Source organism: Perognathus longimembris, chromosome 17 (assembly GCF_023159225.1).
Source record: "Perognathus longimembris pacificus isolate PPM17 chromosome 17, ASM2315922v1, whole genome shotgun sequence".
Lineage (NCBI taxonomy): Eukaryota > Metazoa > Chordata > Mammalia > Rodentia > Heteromyidae > Perognathus > Perognathus longimembris.
This window is the reverse complement of record NC_063177.1, coordinates 7,806,538-7,827,175: the sequence shown is the minus strand read 5'-3', so window position 1 is coordinate 7,827,175 and position 20,638 is coordinate 7,806,538. Positions and strand designations below refer to the sequence as shown.

Genomic DNA, 20,638 nt, shown 5'->3' with positions numbered 1-20,638 from the left:
AATCTCTCATAGCCAAATTCTCAATTAAGAATATAGAATAAAGACACTAGAATGCAGAAGCTTTCAAAAATTTTCTCATATGTCCATCTTTTCTCAAGAAGTTATTGGACTTAAATCAGAAGAGAAAAATACGGGACCCAGGGACTATGGCCTGAACTCATGAAAGGCAACCAGGGACCTCAGGGGCATGGCAAAGGGAGTCCAGGGCAGCAGGCCATAAGAACATCTGCTCTTGGGACTGGGAGTATGGCCTAGTGGTAAAGTGCTCACCTAGTATACATGAAGCCCTGGGTTCGATTCCTCAGCACCACACATGTAGAAAAAGCCAGAAGTGGTACTATGGCTCAAGTGGCAGAGCCTTGAACAAAAAGAAGCCAGGGACAGTGCTTAGGCCCTGAGTTCAAGCCCCAGGACTGACAAAAAACAAACAAAAAAAAAAAACCAAGGACATCTGCTCTATTAGCAGGATTCTGGAGAGATTTCTTCAAGGAATTGAAAGCGATGAACATCTGTGGGGTTTGGGGTTTTTGTTTTGTTTTGCCAGTACTGGGGCTTGAACTCAGGACCTTATGCTCTTGCTTAGCTTTTTCACTCAAGGCTAGTGCTCTGCCACTTGAGCTATTTGCTGATTAAGTAGAGATAAGACTTTTGGATCTTCAAATCTCAGCCTTGTGAACAGCTAGGATTACAGGTGTGAGCTACCAGTACCTGTTTTGTTTGGAGTGAATTGAGATGATAGGTAGCTTCTCCCTGCCCCCCCCCATTACCCCCACCCGCTCCAGTACTGGGGTTTGACTCAGGGCCTTGTGTTTACTTCGTGAGTGCTCTACCACTTGGGGTATCCTCCAGTCCTAGATAGACATTTAGGAGACAGGGCTCAATTAGTGATCAATTCAGAGAAGAAGCACATTTTTTAAAGATCATTATTCAGAGAAAAACAAAATTGTTTAAAAAGAGAAAGGCAATTATAAGATAATACATGACTCAACTGTAAATAATCTTGCATAGGCATAATTAGATACTGCATATTGATCTAATTTCAAATGACAGGATCCTCTTGGGAAGAATAGGGGCAGGATGCAAATCATTTCATGATAGAAGAGAAGGCAAAAGGGCTCCATTGTCATCTCCAGAGGTAGAAAGTCAGTAGACGATTCCTTTTTTTTTTGCCAGTCCTGGACCTGAACTCAGGCTTGGCTGCCTTCCTTTTGCTCAAGGCTAGCACTCTGCCACTTGAGCCACAGTGCCACTTCTGGCCATTTTCTATATATGTGGTGCTGGGGAATCGAACCCAGGGCTTCGTGTATATGAGGCAAGCACTCTTGCCATTAGGCCATATTCCCAGCCCAGTAGACAATTCTTAAAACAAAAATCAAGAAGAAGCAAAGTAAGTATGTTTAGAAATCCAGGCACTGGTGGCTCAGGCCTGTAACCCTAGCTACTCTGAGGATCACAATTTAAAGCCAACCTTGACTCTTTTGGTGCCAGTCCTGGGCATCAGGTGCTGTCCCTGAGCTTTTGTGCTCAATGTTAGTGTTCTACCACTTGAGCCCCAGCTCCATTTCTGGCTTTTTGGTGACTAATTAGAGATAAGAATCTTATGAACCTTCCTGCATGACCCAGCTCTGAATCATAATCCTCAGATCTCAGCCTCCTAAGTAGCTGGGATTACAGGTTTGAGCCACCTGTGCCCAGCTCTAGAGGAGAGGTTTTGCCTTTAGTTTCCTTCCTCCTCTTTTCCTCCTTTTCTCCCTTCAATGGAAGAGACTTAGTTGGGTTTATTTGCCATAGAGGAAGAGTCCAAAGAGACAGAGGCTGAAGAGAAGGGAGTGGTTTGATGAATCAAGGTCTCTTAGAGGGAGGAGAAATATGAGCATTGGAGGAGTATCTTAAACCTAGGTGGTGCAGAATTGGTATAGATGTCAGTGGGAGACAGAACACTGAAATCATCTCTCATTGCCTAATCTGTCAAAGTGCCAGTAGTTATGAGGAAGGTAGAACATTAGTAGAGTGGAAACAGGAGAGGAAGGTAATGGGGTTGGGAGAAGGGCAAGAAGCTATGAACTATGGGAGGCCCAGCTTAGGTTAAAGATTGTGTGTGTGTGTGTGTGTGTGTGTGTGTGTGTGTGTGTGTGTGTGTGTATGTATTTGCTGGTCCTGGGGCTTGAACTCAGGGCCTGAACATTGTCCCTGAGCTTTTCTGCTTGGGGCTAGTGCTCCACCACTTGAGACGCAGCTCTACTTCTGTTTTATTTGCTAATTAGTTGGAGATAAGAGTCTCTAAGACTTTTCTGCCAAGGCTGAAGTTCAAGGCTTTGAACTTGATCCTCATATCTCAACCTCCTGAGTAGCTAGGATTATAGGCATGAGCTACCAGTGCCCAGTATTTATGTTTTTTTGTTGTTGTTGTTTATTTTATGATACTGGGGTTTGAACTCAGGGCCTGTGCTTGCTATGCAGGAGCTCTACCACTTGAGCCATGTTCCAACCCTTTTGTGCTTTAATTATTTTTCCAGGTGAAGTTGTGATTTTTGCCAGGGCTTAGTCTCAGGCTGCAACCTTCCTATCTGCAGCTTACCTTGTATCTCCTTGTACAGAAGTGTACTACCACATCTGGCTTATTTGAGATTGGGTCTCGCTAACTTTTTTTTTTTTGCCTGCTAAGATTGAACTGTTATCTTCCCACCTCCCAAGTAACTGTGATTACAAATGTGAGCTGCTATACTTGGCTGAGACTATATATATATATATTTTTTTTAATTTATTCCAGTTCTGGGGCTTGAACTCAGGGCCTGAGTGCTGTCCCTGAGGTTCTTTATGTACAAGGTTACTGCTCTACCACTTGAGCCACAGGTACACTTATGGATGATTTTTTAAAAAATTCTTTCTTTCTTTTGAGTAGTTTATTGGAGATAAGAGTCTCACGGACTTTCCTGCCTGGGTTGGCTTTGATCTGCAATCCTCAGATCTCAGTCTCCTGAGTAGCTACAATTACATGAGCTACTGGTACTGAGCAGTCTAAATTTTTCATACCTTGTGCTTAGTACAGTGTTTGTATTTAGAATGTATTTAAAAATATTTGTTGAGGGGCTGAGGATATGGCCTAGTGGTAAAGTGCTTGCCTCTTACACATGAAGCCCTGGGTTTGATTCCTCAGCACCACATATATAGAAAAAGCCAGAAGTGGCGCTGTGGCTCAAGTGGCAGAGTGCTACCTTGAGCAAAAAGAAGCCAGGGACAGTGCTCAGTGCCTGAGTCCAAGCCCCAGGTCTGGCAACAAAAACAAAACCAAACAAAAATATTTGCTGAAGCCCACTGGTGGTTCATGCCTATAATCCTAGCTACCCAGGAGGCTGAGACCTGAGGATTGTGAGCCAGAGCCAGTCCAGGTAGGGAAGTCCAAAAGACTTTTTTTTTTTTTGCCAGTCCTGGGCCTTGAACTCAGGGCCTGAGCACTATCCCTGGCTTCTTTTTGCTCAAGGCTAGCACTCTGCCACTTGAGCCACAGTGCCACTTCCAGCCGTTTTCTATATATGTGGTGGCTGAGGAATTGAACCCAGTGCTTCATGTATATGAGGCAAGCACTCTTGCCACTAGGCCATATTCCCAGCCCAGTCCAAGAGACTCTTATCTCCACTTAATCGCCAAAAACCTGCAAGGATAGCTGTGACTCAAGTGGTAGAGCACTAGCCTAGCCTTGAGTGAAGAAGCTCAGGAACAGCATCCAGAGCACTGAGTTCAAGCTCCAGCACCAGCACACACATATGCACAAATGTACATATTTGTTGAATTAGTTGTTTATCAGTTAGTCAGGCCTCTAACCGATTTGAAGACAGCCAGGGCAAGACCTTTTTGTAACTCCACCTATCTCAACCAGTAGCTGGAATAGGTGGATGTGGTGGCATGCCCCTGTCATCCTCACTACGTAGCGGGCTGAGATTAAGAGGATTGTGGTTCCAGGACAGCCTAAGAGAAACTGTCTGAGATCCTATCTCAACTGCAAGAGCTGGGCATGGTGGTGCATTCTAGTTTGTGATCCCAGCTACCGAAGGAAACAGAAATAGGAGGAATCCCTGTCCAAACAGGCCTGGACAAAAAAACAAAAACAAAAACAGACCTGATCTCAAAAATAACTAGAATAAAAATGGATAGAGGACCTGGGTGTTATTGACTCAAGCCTGTAATCTATCTACTCAGGAAGTTGAGGTCTGAGGATAGAAGTTCCCAGCCTGCCTGGGTATGAAATTCTGTGAGATCAGGAAGTTCCATGTGATTCTTATCTCCATTGAACCACCAAAAAAGCCAGAAGTGAAACTGTTGCTCAAGTGGTAGAGTGCTTACTTTGAGCAAAAACTAAAAGCTCAAGGATGATTCAAGCAGTAGGACCCTAAGTTCAAACCCCAGAACCTCCAAGAAGAAAAAGCAGAAGAAGAGGAAACATCAATCCCCCAATTTAGAGCACTGAGGTGCTGGGTAGGTTTGAGAGCATGTACTGCAAAGGAGAAAAAAACTGCTGATCAGATACTGCTTGATGAGATCTTGAAAACAGCAAAGTCTCAAAATAGTGCAAGTTTCAAATTGTGAAGAAACAGAAGTGCCAAGGGCTTTGTGACAAAACACACCCACCCACAGAAAACACACACACCAAAACCTAAGACACTGACTACTTTAAAGTGAGATAAAAGTATATGTTGTTCAAAATACAAAGCAGCTGGGTGCTGTACTCCTTTCTGCTCAGGAGGCTGAGATTTGAGGCTCTGGGTTTGAAGCCAGAATGAGCAGGAAAGTCTGTGAGACTCTTATTTCCAATTAACTAGCAAAAAGCCAGAAATTAGAGCTGTGGCTTACGTGGTAGAGTGCCAGTTCCCAGGCCCTGAGTTCAAGCTCCATTACTAACGTGTGCACATGAGACACACACACACACACACACACACACACACACACACACACACACAGCAAAATGGTTTTCTATATTCCAAGCACTCAGGAGGTTGAGGCAAGGAGGATTGAGAGTTGAGGCCAGCCTGGTTTACATAGCTACATACTGTCTCATAACAACAACAAAAAAAAAAGTTTGGAATTAAAGGTGATTGTTGTCCAACACTGAGATTGTATAAAATGCTACTGAGTTATGTACTTTTAAAAAGAAATGATACAGGGGCTGGAGATATGGCCTATTGGCAAGAGTGCTTGCCTCATGTACATGAAGCCCTGGGTTCAATTCCCCAGCACTACATATACAGAAAACGGCCAGAAGTGGCACTGTGGCTCAAGTGGCAGAGTGCTAGCCTTGAGAAAAAAAAAAAAAAAAAAAAAAAAAAAGCCAGGAACAGTGCTCAGGCCCTGAGTCCAAGGCTCCGGACTGGCAAAAAAAAAAAAAAAAAAAAAAAAAAGAAAGATACAAATGTGAAAGATGTGATAAACTAGGGAAAATATTTGCCAAGTATGTGACAAAGGGCTAATTTTGTTATCTTTTTTGTGGTTCTGGGGATTGAAGCCAGGGCCTTGGGCATGCTATGCAAGCACTGTACCACTGAACCGCATCTATAACTTTTTATTTTTAATACATGAAGAACTCTTGGGAGTACATTAAGAGAAACGAGGGGTGAGATGTAGCTCATTGGCAGAGCACTTGCCTAGTGTGAGGCCCTGGGTTTGATCTCCAGCACAGCACACTTTCAAAAGAAAGACATACCAACTTGATAAATTGGGTTCATTCTCACTCATAATCAAAGAAATGTAAATTAAAACTCAAGTAATGCCATCTTTCACCTACTCAACGGAACCAGCAATTCTACTTTTAAGAATTTGTGCAGCTAGGGTGTGGTTTGCAAGGTAGAACACCTGGCTAGGAAGCCCTGGGGTCAAACTCCTGGACGCTAAATATTAAAAAAAGAATTTGTTCCACGGGCACACTTCATACAAGTAAAAACAGGTATATTCAAGGATAATTACTTAATACTCTCAATTAGCAGAGTAGTGACATTTAATGTGCCCATTGGTAGAAAACGGTAAAAATAAATGACATGTAGGTAACAGAAAGCTGCTCTTAGTCAGGCATAGTAGCTCAAGCCCGTAACCTTAGATACTCAGGAAGCTGAGATGTGACCATTACAGCTCAGAGCCAGCCCAAGAAGGAAGGTCCACAGGACTCTTATCTCCAGTTAACCACCCCAAGGCTGGAAGTTGAGCTGTGGCACCAGTGGTAGAATGTCAACCTTGAGTGAAAAAGTTAAGGGACAGTGCCCAGACTCTGAATTCTTGTCTCAGTATGAGCACAAAAACAAGCAAAAGCTGTTCTTTAAGAGTACTTGTCTGGGGCTGGGGATATGGCCTAGTGGCAAGAGTGCTTGCCTCGTATACATGAGGCCCTGGGTTCAATTCCCCAGCACCACATATACAGAAAACGGCCAGAAGTGGCGCTGTGGCTCAAGAGCCTTGAGTGCTAGCCTTGAGCAAAAAGAAGCCAGGGACAGTGCTCAGGCCCTGAGTCCAAGCCTCAGGACTGGCAAAAAAAAAAAAAAAAAGAGTACTTGTCTGTACCACTTAAGGATTGCTATTCTAGAGAACGTTATTTGTTTATTTGTTTTTGTTTTTTGTTGTTGTTGTTGCCTGTCCTGGGGCGTGGACTAAGGGCCTGAGCACTGTCCCTGGCTTCTTTTTGCTCAAGGCTAGCACTCTGCCACTTGAGCCACAGCGCCACTTCTGGCCGTTTTCTATATATGTGGTGCTGGGGAATCGGACCCAGGGCTTCATGTATACGAATGAAGCACTCTTGCCACTAGGCCATATTCCCAGCCCTAGAGAACGTTATTAAGGGAATAAAATCAAGGTGTAGAGGAGCTTATAATCTGCTGTTCTCTATTGGTTTTTGTTTTGTTTTGCCAGTCCTGGGGCTTGAACTCAGGGCCCGAGCACTGTCCCTGGCTTCTTTTTGCTCAAGGCTAGCACTCTACCACTTGAGCCACAGTGCCAGTTCCAGCTTTTTCTATGTATGTGGTGCTGAGGAATTGAACCCAGGGCTTCATGTATATGAGGCAAGCACTCTACCGCTAGGCCATGTTCCCAGCCCTTGTTCTCGGTTTTTTTTTTTTTTTTTTTTGGCCAGTCCTGGGCCTTGGACTCAGGGCCTGAGCACTGTCCCTGGCTTCTTCCCGCTCAAGGCTAGCACTCTGCCACTTGAGCCACAGCGCCGCTTCTGGCCGTTTTCTGTATATGTGGTGCTGGGGACTCGAACCTAGGGCCTCGTGTATCCGAGGCAGGCACTCTTGCCACTAGGCTATATCCCCAGCCCTGTTCTCGGTTTTTAAGGTAAGATAGTGAATGAATACCAGAAAGCCCTTTGTGTGTGAGGATTACAAAGAATGGCTCTCTGGGAAAATAACCCAGGAACTAAGAGTGGCTGCCTCTAGCAAAGAGAAATGGAAAGGCGGTGAGCCAGGATATTAATGACCAAAGCGGGAGCTCTCTGTTGTTGACTGTTCCATACTGCTCTTCTTTTTAAAATTCAAAAAACGTGCATATATTACCTTCTTTCAAAAAACAATAAAAACATGAAAATGTTTTTTTTTTAAGGCATTATTTTAAAAATGTGTGTCAAGGGGCTGGGAATGTGGTTTAGTGGTAGAGTGCTTGTCTAGCATGCACGAAGCTCTGGGTTTGATTCCTCAGCACCACATAAACAGAAAAGGCTGGATGTGGCATCATGGCTCAAGTGGTAGAATGCTAGCCTTGAGCAAAAGAAGCTCTGGGACAGTGCCCAGGCCCTGAGTTCAAGCCCCAGGACTGGAGGAGAGGGGAGCAAAAGCAAATCCATAGATGATTCTCGTAACCCTGATTTGTAATCCCCATGTGGAGAGCAGAAGCCAGATCTGCCTCACCTCCCAGAGGCTCTGATTCACCTAGAGAAGTTTGAGATCCACCAGCTCAGATGTCAAGGAGTGGGGTCATGGGACTCAAGGAAGTTGGAGGGGAACGTTGAAGGAAGGATGGTTCTTCCATTTCACCAATCCAGCATGGGCAGGGCACCCTCCTCCTGTGTCAGGGTAAGCAAGGTCACTGGTATTGTGGAAGCATTTAAAATGTGGAGAAGTCATGATTTAATTAAATTTTAGGAGCCTTGGTGTAGACTAAGGGCCTATGTGATCTGTCCCTATTTGCCTCAATGGCCTCATCTTGACCAACTTTGCCTCTGCTTAGATGTCCCAAGCCCTGGTCTCTTAGTTCCTGGAATATGCTGTTCCTCTTGCCCTTCACATGTGGTGTTGCCACGGTCCAGAACATTCATCCCTGTAACAAGGTCCTACTCATCTTTCAGTTCCCTGTCTAAAGGTCACTTCCTCCAGGGAAATTGTCCCCAAGCTGCAACCTAGGTCACATTCCCTCTCTCACGTTCTCATAGCTTCTGTACTTCTCCTTGGGAGATAGGAAATGTAACTCAGTAACTAGGGAATGACTCACTGTTTCTTTCTGTTCCCTATGGCCCATCATAGACTCAAACCAAGATTGCTCATGGGATGAATGGAACCTTAAGAAAGATGAGAACAAGGGCTTGGAATATGGCCTAGTGGCAAGAGAGCTTGCCTCATATACATGAAGCCCCGGGTTCAATTCCCCAGTACCACATGTATGGAAAATGGCCAGAAGTGGCACTGTGGCTCAAGTGGCAGAGTGCTAGCCTTGAGCAAAAAGGAAGCCAGGGACAGTGCTCAGGCCCTGAGTCCAAGGCCCAGGACTGGCAAAAAAAAAAAAAAAAAAAAAAAAAAAAAAGAAGAGAACAAGAGTTAAGAAAGAATAATGAAGCTGGGCATAGGTGGCTCACCCCTGTAATCCTAGCTACTCAGGAGGCTGAGATCTGAGGACTAAGGTTCCAAGCCAGCTGCTACACACACTTCTCTTACCAGCAATTAACCACCAAAAAGCCAGAAGTGGAGGTGTAGCTCAAGTGGTAGAAGGGGTGAATTTATCAAATTTCTATGCATGTAAGTGCCTGAGAATATCTCTTTGTACAATTAAAAAAAGAGAAAGAAGAAGCGGCGCTGTGGCTCAAATGGCAGAGTGCTAGCCTTGAGCGGGAAGAAGCCAGGGACAGTGCTCAGGCCCTGAGTCCAAGGCCCAGGACTGGCCAAAAAAAAGAAAGAGAAAGACCACCTGTAGGCCTTACTGTGGATGACCAAAGTGAGAAATATCCATATAGTTTTGGTCAGGCATCAGTCTTCTTTAAAAAATTGTTATTGGGGCTGGGATTGTGGCTTAGTGGTAGAGTGCTTGCTTACCATGCATGAAGTCCTGGGTTTGATTCCTCAGCATCACATACACAGAAAAAGCTGGAAGTGGTGCTGTGGCTCCAGTGGTAGAGGGCTAGCCAAGAGCAAAAGGAAGCCAGAGACAGTGCTCAGGCCCTAAGTCGAAGCCCCAGGACTGGCAAAAAAAAATTTTTTTTTAAATTATTACTTTGTGGTTGTGGAGCTTGCACTCAGGGCCTAGGTGCTGCCCCTGGGCTTTTGCGTAAGGCTAGAGCTCTACCACTTTGAGTCACAACACCACTTCCGTTTTTTCTGGTGGTTAATTGCAGATAAGTCTCATGGACTTTTCCTGCCTAGGCTGGTTTTGAACTGCGATCCTCAGATCTCAGCCTCCTGAGAAACTAGAATTACAGGTGTGAGCCCCAGCACCCAGCCTCAGAGTCTTAATATGATTCTTGGGAACAGTCATGGGAACATCTTCAGGATATAGCTCCTAGGACTGGGACCCGTTGCAGCATGGCAGCATGACTCCTGGCCACCCATACTTGGGCTTCCGGGTTCAAAAGGAAGTACCAATGCCACAAAGACGTTGCTTGGACAGCATCTGTCTGGTGAGGCATGCAAATGTGGTTCTACTGAGCCCCAACAGTGCACTGCTTGAGCAACCATAAAGAGCAGTAGAAACAAACCCAAGTGGGTCAAGCCACAGAGCAGTCAGGTGTGAGTGCCTGTCTTGCCCAACTCCCGGGAGCACCTCATGAGCAGGGAAGTTAGTTATTCCTCCTGCCAGTGGCTAAGGTTTACTTTGTGGCTTTACCAAGCTGTACCCTTGAGTGTGGACTGACTAAATCAACCTTCAGTGTTTACCTTGGAATGCAGACAGCGCATAATCATTTACTAAGCATTTATTGATAGCCAGTGTCAGAGGCCCTGTGGTGCAGGGAAGCCCGAATGAACACTACACATCTTAAACGCTACAGAAACACACACACACACTCATACCTATTAAAAGGTTTATTTTCTTCATGTTCAGAAACAAAGAAATGGCCTTTCCTCACAGGGTCTCATGGTGAAGGAATAGCAGGCAGATGGTGACAAGGAGGGGTGTGCTGGCATGAGGCTGAATATGGGAGTTCTTTCTCCCCCAACTTTCCTACTGTCCTTGTTTTCAGTGGCCCCCTGTAAAACATTTAGGTGTAAACCCAGCCTGCCCACTCTATGTGTGTGTGTGGATAAACAGCTGTATGTAGTCAAAAGATTAATGCCCACTTTGAACAAGCAATGAGTCCAGTGTGTATCTTGGGGAGAGAGGGAGTTGAGGGGTTGGTTGAGGAACCTGCTGGATGGAGCGGAAGGAGGGAAAAAAATGGGACACCTCCCCACCCCTCTCACAGTGGGATCTTGGTCCTGCCCCTACCTCTCCCAGCACCATCTTCTCCCTTCTTCCAGCCCCCCTTCCTAGCAGAACTGGTCATCATAGTCGTCATCCTTCATCCCCTTCAGCCGAAGCCGGGCAAAGTCCTCAAACACAATGTCATCATCCGTGGCATAGCTTGGTGGTAGAAAGGATGGGGAGGAGGTGAGGGCAGCTGACACTTCTTTTCAGCCTCCCTCTCCAGCCTCATCCCAAGGACAGAGGAGTGCAGTCAAAAAGGAACCAGGGGGCAGTGCAAGAAGAGACAAAGAACAGGCATGGGTTATCTCTTCAGGCTAAGTCATTTGACCTGACACATCACCTCCCTGCCCCCCACTCCTGCCAAGGGAAGGAAATTCTCCAGGAATCAGAAGAGTGGCTTTTGGACATTACTGGAATCTGCCCAGAGAGGGTCAAAGCAGAAAGGTAGGGTATGCTTTCTTACTTGGTGTCGAATTCAATGAGGTTGGTATCCACAGGGACATCTGTCTCTGGAGCGGCTGGGGGAAGGGAAGAGGGTGGGTGGGCAGGCACTGGAAGGACCAGAGTATTTTGTTTCCCGTTAGCCCTGCCTCAGGTCTCCCCTGCAGGGCTTGGGGTGGGTAGAAATCTCACCTGTCTGGGGTCTGGGGAGGGTGATGTGGTCATGGGGCTTGGGGTGCATAAGAACAAAAGGTAGCTCCACTGAGACATCCCTGGGGAGGGGGAGAGGCTGAATGAAGATGACAAGGACTAGATGGTATCAGAACCACTGTGACCCCCCCCCCCAACAGCTCCATCCTGCTTACCCGCCTCGAGACACCACCAACTTCACTTTGACCCTATAGGACACCAGGATCCCCAGCACCTCCTTATTGGCACCCTCCTTCACACTGCAAGTGGGAGCAGGGGGAGCTGGGTCAGGACCCATCTCTGTCACCCAGCTCTCCCCTGGGGCTCCCATCAGGGCTCTGAGCAAGACTACAAACTCGCCCAGGCACTGGTGGCTCAAGCTTGTCATCTTAGCTCCTCAGGAGGCTGCAATCTGAGCATTGTGGTTTGAAGCCAGCTAAGGCAGAAAAAAGTCCATGAGACTCTTGATCTCCAATTCACCAGCAAAAAGCCAGAAAGAGAGGTGTGGCTCATGTGGTAAAGTACCAGCCTTGAGTGGAAAAAGCTAAGTGAGAGCACCTAGGCAATGAGTTCAACACCTAGAAATAGCAAAGGAAAAAAGAAAAGAAAAGGGGCTGGGGATATGGCCTAGTGGCAAGAGAGCTTGCCTCGTATACATGAGGCCCTGGGTTCGATTCCCCAGCACCACATAAACAGAAAAAGTCAGAAGTGGTACTGTGACTCAAGTGGTAGAGTGCTAGCCTTGAGCAAAAAGAAGCCAGGGACAGTGCTCAGGCCCTGAGTCCAAGTCCAAGGACTGGCAAAAAAAAAAAAAAAGAAAGAAAGAAAGAAAAAGAAGAGAACAGAACAGGGGCTGGGAATATGGCCTGGTGGCAAGAGTGCTTGCCTCATATACATGAAGCCCTGGGTTCAATTCCTCAGCACCACATATATAAAAAAAAAAACGGAAGTGGCGCTGTGGCGCAAGTGGTAGAGTGCTAGCCTTGAGCAAAAAAGAAGCCAGGGACAGTGCTCAGGCCCTGAGTTCAAGCTCCAGGACTGGCAAAAAAAAAAAAAGAAAAAGAAAAAGAAAAGAACAGAACAGAACTACAAGCTCTCACTAGGCTCTAGAGCTCCAGCAGCTGCAGCAATGTAGCAGCAATGCAGCCCTGCCGGTAGAGGTCACCTTGGGGTTCCGTTGTTCAGAACCACCTGGAGCCTCATCTGTAGCAGCATTACTGAGTCCTGACCTTACCACCATACACGAGCATCACCTCCTACTTCTCTTTGTGGTTTCAGCTCACCACACTGGCCTCCAGGCCCGCTGTGTGCTTGTGCAATGTGCCATGGCCTCAGATGAGACTCAGACCTTGTGAAGGTCTGGACCGTTGAAGCTGCTCATGCCTAATTGCACAATAGCACCTTGCAATTCCTCAGGTCCTCAAGTCCATCCTTTCTGTCTGTCTGTCTGTCTGGAACCTTCTTCCTCCCACAGCCTTCATCATTCACCTTCCCTGGCCACCCAGTTAGAAAACATCCCCCCCACCCCTCTCTCTGTCTCTCAACACGCTGTTATGTTCTACCACTTATCTGATTGTCTAGCCTCCTTCCTCTACAATGTCTCTTCTGTTCACTGATACATCCCTGGCACCTCAGCCTGAGCCTGGCACACAGCCCCCCAGCCCCAGGCTCACATGGTGCTGGAAGCCAGGTTGGTGTCTTCATGCTTGAGCTTCCCATCCAGCGCAAGGCCACGCTTCTCCCGGTTGTCGCTGAGCAGCGGGGTTATGGTGTACACCTTACAGAATGTGGAACTGGGAGATACCTGGTCACTGAGAGGTTGGGGACAAGGCTTTTAGAGGGGCTAGGTTGGGTGAGGAGGTAGCTCACCACCTGCAAGCTGTATTACCTCCCTCACTGGCCCCTGGGGCACCGATTACAAGGGTTTGGCTCAGCCTACTCAAGGACACTTAGTAGCTCAGGGCCAACTGGTTGTAGGGGGGACATCTTTTGAAATGAAATCACTCAGAAAGGAATCTAGCCACCATCTCACGTTCTCCCCTAAGCTTGGGACCCACACTTGTCCCAAGTTCTGGAATACTCACTCTTGCTCAAGCTGTGCCACAGGACATTTGTACTGTGCAGTGCTGAAGAGGCAGATGTCGGCATACTGTCTCACTGTGGGACAGGGGCAGCAAACAGCTCTAGATGGAGCACAGGCTACAGAGCACTATCGTCCAGATCATGTGATGAGAGCCGGCCCCCCTCCCCCAATCTCCTGTGGCCTTTCCCACAGTCATCCTCAGGGCCTGCATATAATTCTTGAACAGCCTAAATGCTCCTGGTAGGTTTTACACACTGGGCTATGGCCTTAGCTGAGACTGCAGTGGGAGTCACTTAGGCAGGGGTTCCCTCCCTCCCCCCTCCCCTCCCCCATCCTCCTCCCCCACCTACCAGATACTCTGATCTTCTTGACAGTCTTGGCGGAGTTGTTGGTGACATGGACATTGACATTGAGGGGCTCCCCATGGTAGTACAGCTTTTGAAGGGGGGGGGGAGGTCACATGAATTGCAGCCTTTTTTTTTTTTACTGGTCCCACTCTTGGGGTGCTCCCAAACAAGGCACAACTGTGCTGCCCTGCCCCACCAGCCTAAGCCTGAAGGCCAGCAAGGCAAATTACCATCCTGCCTGAGGCTTCCCCCTCCCCACCAGGGTCTGGCCTGCCGGTGGCATTGACATCACCACTGGTTCCCCACCTCCTTGTCTAGGGAGGCCTCCAGGTGCAAGGAGCGGTCAGACATGAGGAAGTGGCGAGTGGTTTCCGCTGAAGGTTGGGGGCCGGGCTTCTCTGGGGCAAACTGCACCTTTCGGATCACCAGACGGACAGAGTTCCTAGGGGAGAGGTGGGGCTCAGTTTCCAGGCACCCTGACTTCCACTTCCACCAGGGGTCAAGGCTCCAGGAAGTGGGGAAGGGATGGTGAAACCAAGAGAGGAAGTTATTTCCCTCACCTTTTGTGGCTTTTCTCTTCTAGTGATTTGGCACAGAAGGCTCGAATCTCAAAGTCTACCCCACAGGCCTCAGGAAGGAAGAAGAAAAGTCACATCTTTGTTTTGTTTTTTTGCCAGTCCTGGGGCTTGAACACAGGGCCTGAGTACAGTCCCTGGTTTCTTTTTGCTCAAGGCTAGCACTCTGCCACTTGAGCCACAGCGCCACTTCCATCTTTTTCTATATATGTGGTGCTGAGGAATCGAACCCAGGGCCTCATGTATACGAGACGAGCACTTTACCACTAGGCCATATTCCCAGCCCCAGAAAAGTCACATCTTACCCAAGGCTCCTGCTACCAAATCTACCACTCCCAGTCCTTCCTCCCTCCTTCCCTCTACCTGGGCTGGGACAGACGTGCTCATGGTGGAGATGGGGGGCCCTCGGGTGCTTGCAGGGGACATGCAGTGATCCCACCCATAGGTTACACCCTCTTCTGCTGAACCCTATTCTGCTTCTGTGACTTCAGAGTTCTTCCTCCCATACCTTTCCTGTGTCCTCTGGTCCTGGCTGCAATGTAACTGAACAGGGCAGATTCTGGGGTATCTGTGGCAGAGGAAAGGGGAGGCTTTAGTCCCATAAGAAAGCCCCCAATCATCCTCCCAAGCTCAATTTAACAGGCTGGAGGAAGGGCACTAGGAAGTGAGACTCAAAGAAGCGAGGAGTCCTTGGGAGAGGCTGCTTGAACAAGCAGTGACCTTGAAGGGACCTTTAGGGGCCTTTCCTCACTTCTCCCAGGTATGTCCATAGCGGTTGTCTCACACCATTCAGCTCAACCCAGCCCCAGACCTCATGCCCTGTAGTAGGTGGGAGACATCCTCACTGTGAAAAAAAAGGGGTGGGCATGCTGGCCCAGTTTCCTCAGCAACCGATCCTGCAGGCGGGTAGGGGGCCGGGGTGGGTTGGGCATTGGGGGGAAGGCCTGGTAGGTGGCGATGAACAGGTCTTTGCGGAAGGACAAGCCCAGCACATCCAGGTCTTCTCGGCCATAGCGGAAGGCGCAGGTAAGGGTCACAAACACTGGCAAAAGAGGTCAAGAGTAGTGCCTTCTTAACTAGGCACTGATTGCTCATGCTTGTAGTCCTAGCTACTCAGGAAACTAAGATCTGACGATCACAGTTTGAGGCCAGCCATGCCAGGAAAGTCCATGGAATTCTTATTTCCAATTAACTACCAAACAGTGGAGCTATAGCTCAAGTGGCAGAGCACCTTGAGTGAAAAAACAGTGCTAATGCCTGAGTTCAAGCCCCAGTATTGGCATGAAGAAAGAAGAAAAAAGGAAGAAAGTGGAGGAGGAAGTGAAGGAGGAGGAAGGAAGAAAGCAAGAGTACCCCTATTCCAGATCCCTCCCCACCTTTAAGCAACACAGACATCTCTGAATCTTTCTGCCTTACTACCCCATCTCTCTAGGACACCTACCTACCAATGCTGTTCCATGTCACTTCCCCCTCCCCTCAGGTTCTTGGACTAGAAGCCAGTACCTTTTCGGTCCTTCAAGTAGTCAGGATCCACCAGCACCACACCATCTACGGAAGGGACACATGGACTCATTTCCCAGATCCTGGGCCCAGGAACCTTGTCCCCTCCCACCCTTAGGGGATGAGCTGTCCCTTTCTGGGCACACTTACCTACAGGATCCACTTTGTCCAGGTGATCTACAAAATCCCGCTTGCCCAAGTACACGGTGAGCTGAGGATGTCAAAAGTTAACAGGGAAGATTGGGGAGGATGGTGACCAGAGATCAGAGCCCTCGTAAGTGGCTATCTCCTTTTGGGCTCTCCAGAGTGGACTATGGGAAAGGAGATTCTCCCAATAGGTAAGGGTGATGGGGTTTTTCCAGACCACCCAACCAAATTTAGGTTTTTTAGCTGCTCCCTTAATGCTTTTCACACCTGACTCACCAGTTGAGTGTGTGTGTCCTCAGAGAGGACTGCTGGACCAGCTGGTTAGCAGCTGGCAGCCTCACTAGGTCTCCTCAGGGGCTCTTGAATAAACAGGCTATAGCCTGGGGGAGGGGGAAGGGGCTGTTAATGGTTCCCAGCCCCAGGCTACTAAGGAGGTTGTAGGAACAGGGTTTGCTTCTAGTCCCTTCCCTTTGGTCTTGCTTAAGGATCTGTGGCTGGCTCAGATTGGGCAGCCTCGGCAGCAAGGGGCTTGAGGAGGGAAGGAAGTCAGCTCTTAGCTGTCACAGGAAGTGGGGAGCCAGGGGTTGGTGACTGTCTCATTTAGGGGCAGACTGAAATTTGGTAGGGCCTAGGGAGGATCAAAGGGTAAGGCCCATGGGTGACTCACCTTGCAGTTAGGGCTGGACTTCTTGAAGACCCTAACAAAACAGAAAGGGAGACCCCACTGCCTCCCTCAGACTCAGTAGGGAACCCCACACCAGGATTTTACCCCTCCCACCCTAGAAGCAGAAGCAGAGCTCACCCTGGATCCCTGGTTTGAAGCTTTACACCCAATTTCTTCCCAGAAGGTCCCTCACATTTCTTCTTCTTTTTGTGTGTGTGTGTGTATGTGTATGTGTGTGTGTGTGTGTGTGTGTGTGTGTGTGTGTGTGTGTGTGTATACTGGAGCTTGAACTCAGGGCCTGGTGCTCTGCCTGAGCTTTTTTCCCCCCTCAGTCCTGGGGCTTGTACTCAGGGACTGAGCACTGTCCCTGGCTTCTTTTTGCTCATAGCTAGTACTCTACCTCTTGAGGAACAGTGCCACTCTGGCTTTTTCTGTATACGTGGTGCTGAGAAATCAAACCCAGGGCTTCATGCATGCTAGGCAAGCACTCTACCACTAAGCCACATTCCCAGCCCAGCCCCCGGAGCTTTTTTTTTTTTTTTCTTTTGCTCAAAGCCAGTGCTCTATCACTTGAGCCACATACAGCTCCACTTCTGGCATTTTTGCTGATTAACTGGAGATGAGTTTTATACTTTGCTGCCCGGGCTGGCTTTGAACTATGATCCTCAGATCTCAGCCTCCTGAGTAGCTAAGATTATAGGCGTGAGCCTCCAGCACCTGGCCTCCCTCACATTTCTTATACAACACTTCCTGAAGTCACTTGCCTGGGCAAATGCCTCTTGTCCTTGGTCCACCCAAACCAGTCCCCCTGCCCCCCAGTAATGGCCACCTGTTGCCCCAGGAGCCATTGAAGTTCCTTCACTTCCCAGAGAGGACCTAAATGGGGTGGTGGCAGTATCTAGAGCAGACCTAATATCTTTCCACTTGACTTCCGGATCCAATGACAGCTGGGGTACATGGAAGAGCAATGGCCTTGACTTTTGCACCTTAAATTCTACCATAAGTACTACCCAAGTTTGGTCTTATTCTATTAACTTCCAATATCCTCAGCAGTTTATAAAATTCTCAAATATGGGCTGGGAATGTGGCTTAGCAGTAGAATGCTTGCCTAGCATGCACAAAGCCCTGGATTTGATTCATCACCACATAAACAGAAAAAGCTGGAGGTGCCACTGTGGCTCAAGTGGTAGAGTGCTAGCCTTGAGCAAAAAGAAGCCAGGGACAGTGCAATCTCAAATATCTCCTGTTTTTGCATGTAGACCCAACCCAGATCCCAGTAACTCCTTTTTTTTTTCCTTAAGGGGGGGGGGAGCATTCCTGTCACGTGGTATTTATATTTTACTTGTGGTTTGATAGCCTAGAGGGCGGTTCTGTTTCATTTGTTTCCCTCTTTAGACTGAGCTCTGCTGGGCCCTGTACAATGAGGTAGCTTGAAAACCACTGCCAAATGGCCAGGCTGATAACTGTGACAATGTCCAGCACCGTTCCTACGTGTTTCAAGTGAGTTACCTTATTTAATACTCTTAACAATCCAATGATGGTGGTCCTAATACACATATTTTAGGTGAGGAAACTGAAGCATGGAGAAGTCAAGGATATTGTCACAGAGATTGAAACTGATGGAACTCAGATACAAACTGAAATGGTCCAGCTCCAAGCCCCTGCTCTTAATCACTAAATGATCAACTGTCCTCTGCAACTGATATTGACATGGCTGTCCAGTTGATTTTCTACTCAGGTGTTAAAACAATTTAAGTCTGGACTACTCCCGTTTGTAGGAGGGTAAGGAAATGTCTCTTCTCTGAAAAACCCAGTCTACTCCTTCCAATTGTGGAAAGGATTCCCAGGTAACAGAACCCGAAATCCTACCAACGGTCCAACTCTTATCACCCTGGATTCTGCTACAAGTCTCATTGTCCCTTCTTCCCTGGAGTTTAGCTGTCCAGATGTGCCATGCCAAAGGATAAGGCAACCCTCTTGTGTATCCCCAACCAACAAAGAAGCATGAATGTGGGCATGGTGGCAACTAGGATAAATACGCGACCTTTTGTCCCCATTTGAGGCTAATTGTCATGGCATCATCCAGGCTCTCCCCTCTGGTTTTCCTTTATGTTCTAGTGTCGCCTTCCCTTAGACACCCTGGCAGAGGCTCTGACAATGAGTTGGCCAACTATAGTGTGGCCTGGAGCAACTACAGGGCACCTGTCCTTGGAACCTAACCCAAGCACCTCTTGCTAGTGTAGGGAGAAGGACCAGGGTACACATATTCAGACTGGCCACTGAAGCAGAATATAAGAATGACCAGGGTGGGGCCCAGTGTGTGTGTGGGGGGGTGAGGGTATCAGCTGAAGCAGATACCCCTTTGCACTTCCTGCTATTCTCTCCATTTCCTGTGGCCCAGAATTTGACGAGGGTGGAGAGAATTATGCCAAGTCAGCAGGCTCTCTTGGTCCATCTCTCCCCCCTCCCTGACCCACAGAAGGGAAATTGGGGGCCTTCCTTAGGTCAGTTACTTCTCCTTTCTCTGGGGTGTTTAAATCCTCATCCAGGATGGATGCCACTCTTCCCTCTATCATTTTTCTTAGATACTGGTTATCTTGCTCCAAAAACCTGGGTCCTCATACTGTATGGGTGGGGGAGTTGTGGGATGGATAATGATGTTCGGCAGAACAGGTGAACACTGAAGACCAGGCCGCTATTCCTGATCCTCTCTGAGTTGAGGCATACAGCCTCAGCCTTTTCTTCTTTTGCTCCTATTCCCCCTAGATCTCAAGGCATTCACCTCCTTTCCCTTAAGGGGTGTTGGGTCACAACAGGAAACAGATCTTGCTAGATACCAAAAAAGAGAACTCGGGGTGTCAGTGGAAGGAAGCACCTCTATTGCACAGAAAACATCCGGGGAGTGAAGGCGTGCTCGGGGGCAGACCCTGCTTCCCGCAACCCCCAGGAGAGGCACATGGACCAATTTCAGGGAGGGTCGCCACGCACTCTCCTCTCTCAAGATGAGGCTGTTGCTCCTGGCAACCCCAAAGGCAGGCAGAAGTTTGGAAGCCGGAGCCACCTGGCCCTGGGGACAGGTGGGGGCACCGTCTGCCGGTGGGGATACTGGTGTGGCACGGATCTCGGAGGGGCTCCCCTCCCAACATCACTCTCCCCGCACGCAGCCCCCGGGGTCAGCCACCTGCTTCTGCCTCCGCCCCTGCATCGCAGCCCGCCAGGGAGAGCCCAGATGTCTGACCCCTCAGTTCCGACGAGAGCCCCGCCGCCGGCTTCCCGACCCCTCTGGGCCTTGCCACCGGCGGGAGTCCGAGCACGCGCCCCCACCTCCCATTATCCTCCAGGACCCGGGCTGGCGGCCCCGATGGCCGCCCCTCAGGGATGCAGGCGTCCAACCTCAGGCTCCCCAGCGCCCTTGACCGGACAGCAGCCCAGCGCCCGCAGTGCGCCGCCGCAGCTGCCCGCGCCCCGCGGCGTGGTCCCACCTCCCTTACCTGGTCCCGGGTTTCTCCCCCATGGTGCGCGCGCCCGCCGCCCGCCCTGATCGCGGCTGGCTCGCAAGCCTCGCAGCCCGCTGCCAGGTCCCCGCTCCTCCCCGCGGCACTGCGCACGCGCGCCCTCGCTCCCCCCCCTCCCCCGCTCCCGCGTCCTCCCCGCGGCTCCCCGAGCCGGGGCCCGATGCGTCAGCCCGCTCGCGCGCCGCGGCGGCCGGCCCTCCGCTCCCAGACGCGCGCGGCGGCGGCTCCGCCCCCCGCCTCCGCCCTCGGTCTCCCCCGGGGAGCCCTTCCTGCGCGCGCCAGCCCGCTCCAGCCCTCCCTGCCCAGCTCGCCGCCCCGCCGCCGCCCTGTGGAAGTCGATTGGGCCTCTTGAAACGAAGGCGGCAGCCTTCCTGGGACCGGGGCTCCCGGATTGGCCTCGGCGTCCGGGCGCCGCAGAGCCCCGCCCCGTTGTTTGCTTATCTCTGTGGCGGTCCTGGGGAGCGGAGGGCGGGGAGGAGGGCGCGGGTACGCACACGTGGGTGAGCGGCTCCAGTGCGGGATACTTGCTTCCGTGC

General features: G+C 49.4%; 1 protein-coding gene across 6 annotated transcripts; it reads right to left on the bottom strand.

The window, feature by feature from the left end:
* Positions 1-10,238: 10,238 nt before the first annotated feature.
* Positions 10,239-20,228, bottom strand: Arrb2 (arrestin beta 2). Of its 6 annotated transcripts, none has more exons than XM_048365296.1 (15): positions 20,079-20,228; positions 16,591-16,621; positions 15,927-15,987; positions 15,780-15,824; positions 15,122-15,318; positions 14,785-14,844; positions 14,262-14,329; positions 14,008-14,143; positions 13,705-13,789; positions 13,356-13,428; positions 12,945-13,082; positions 11,448-11,531; positions 11,275-11,354; positions 11,105-11,192; positions 10,239-10,797 (listed from the first exon to the last, which is right to left on the bottom strand). In XM_048365296.1, exons 1-15 carry the CDS (start codon positions 20,099-20,101, stop codon positions 10,704-10,706), a joined length of 1,263 nt encoding a protein of 420 aa, XP_048221253.1. In that variant the 5' UTR covers positions 20,102-20,228; the 3' UTR covers positions 10,239-10,703. The 6 variants fall into 6 exon arrangements, with proteins under 6 accessions (XP_048221253.1, XP_048221254.1, XP_048221259.1 ...); XM_048365297.1 differs by having other exon boundaries at positions 11,105-11,159; XM_048365302.1 differs by having other exon boundaries at positions 15,927-16,303; positions 20,079-20,098.
* Between the last annotated feature and the right edge of the window lie 410 nt (positions 20,229-20,638).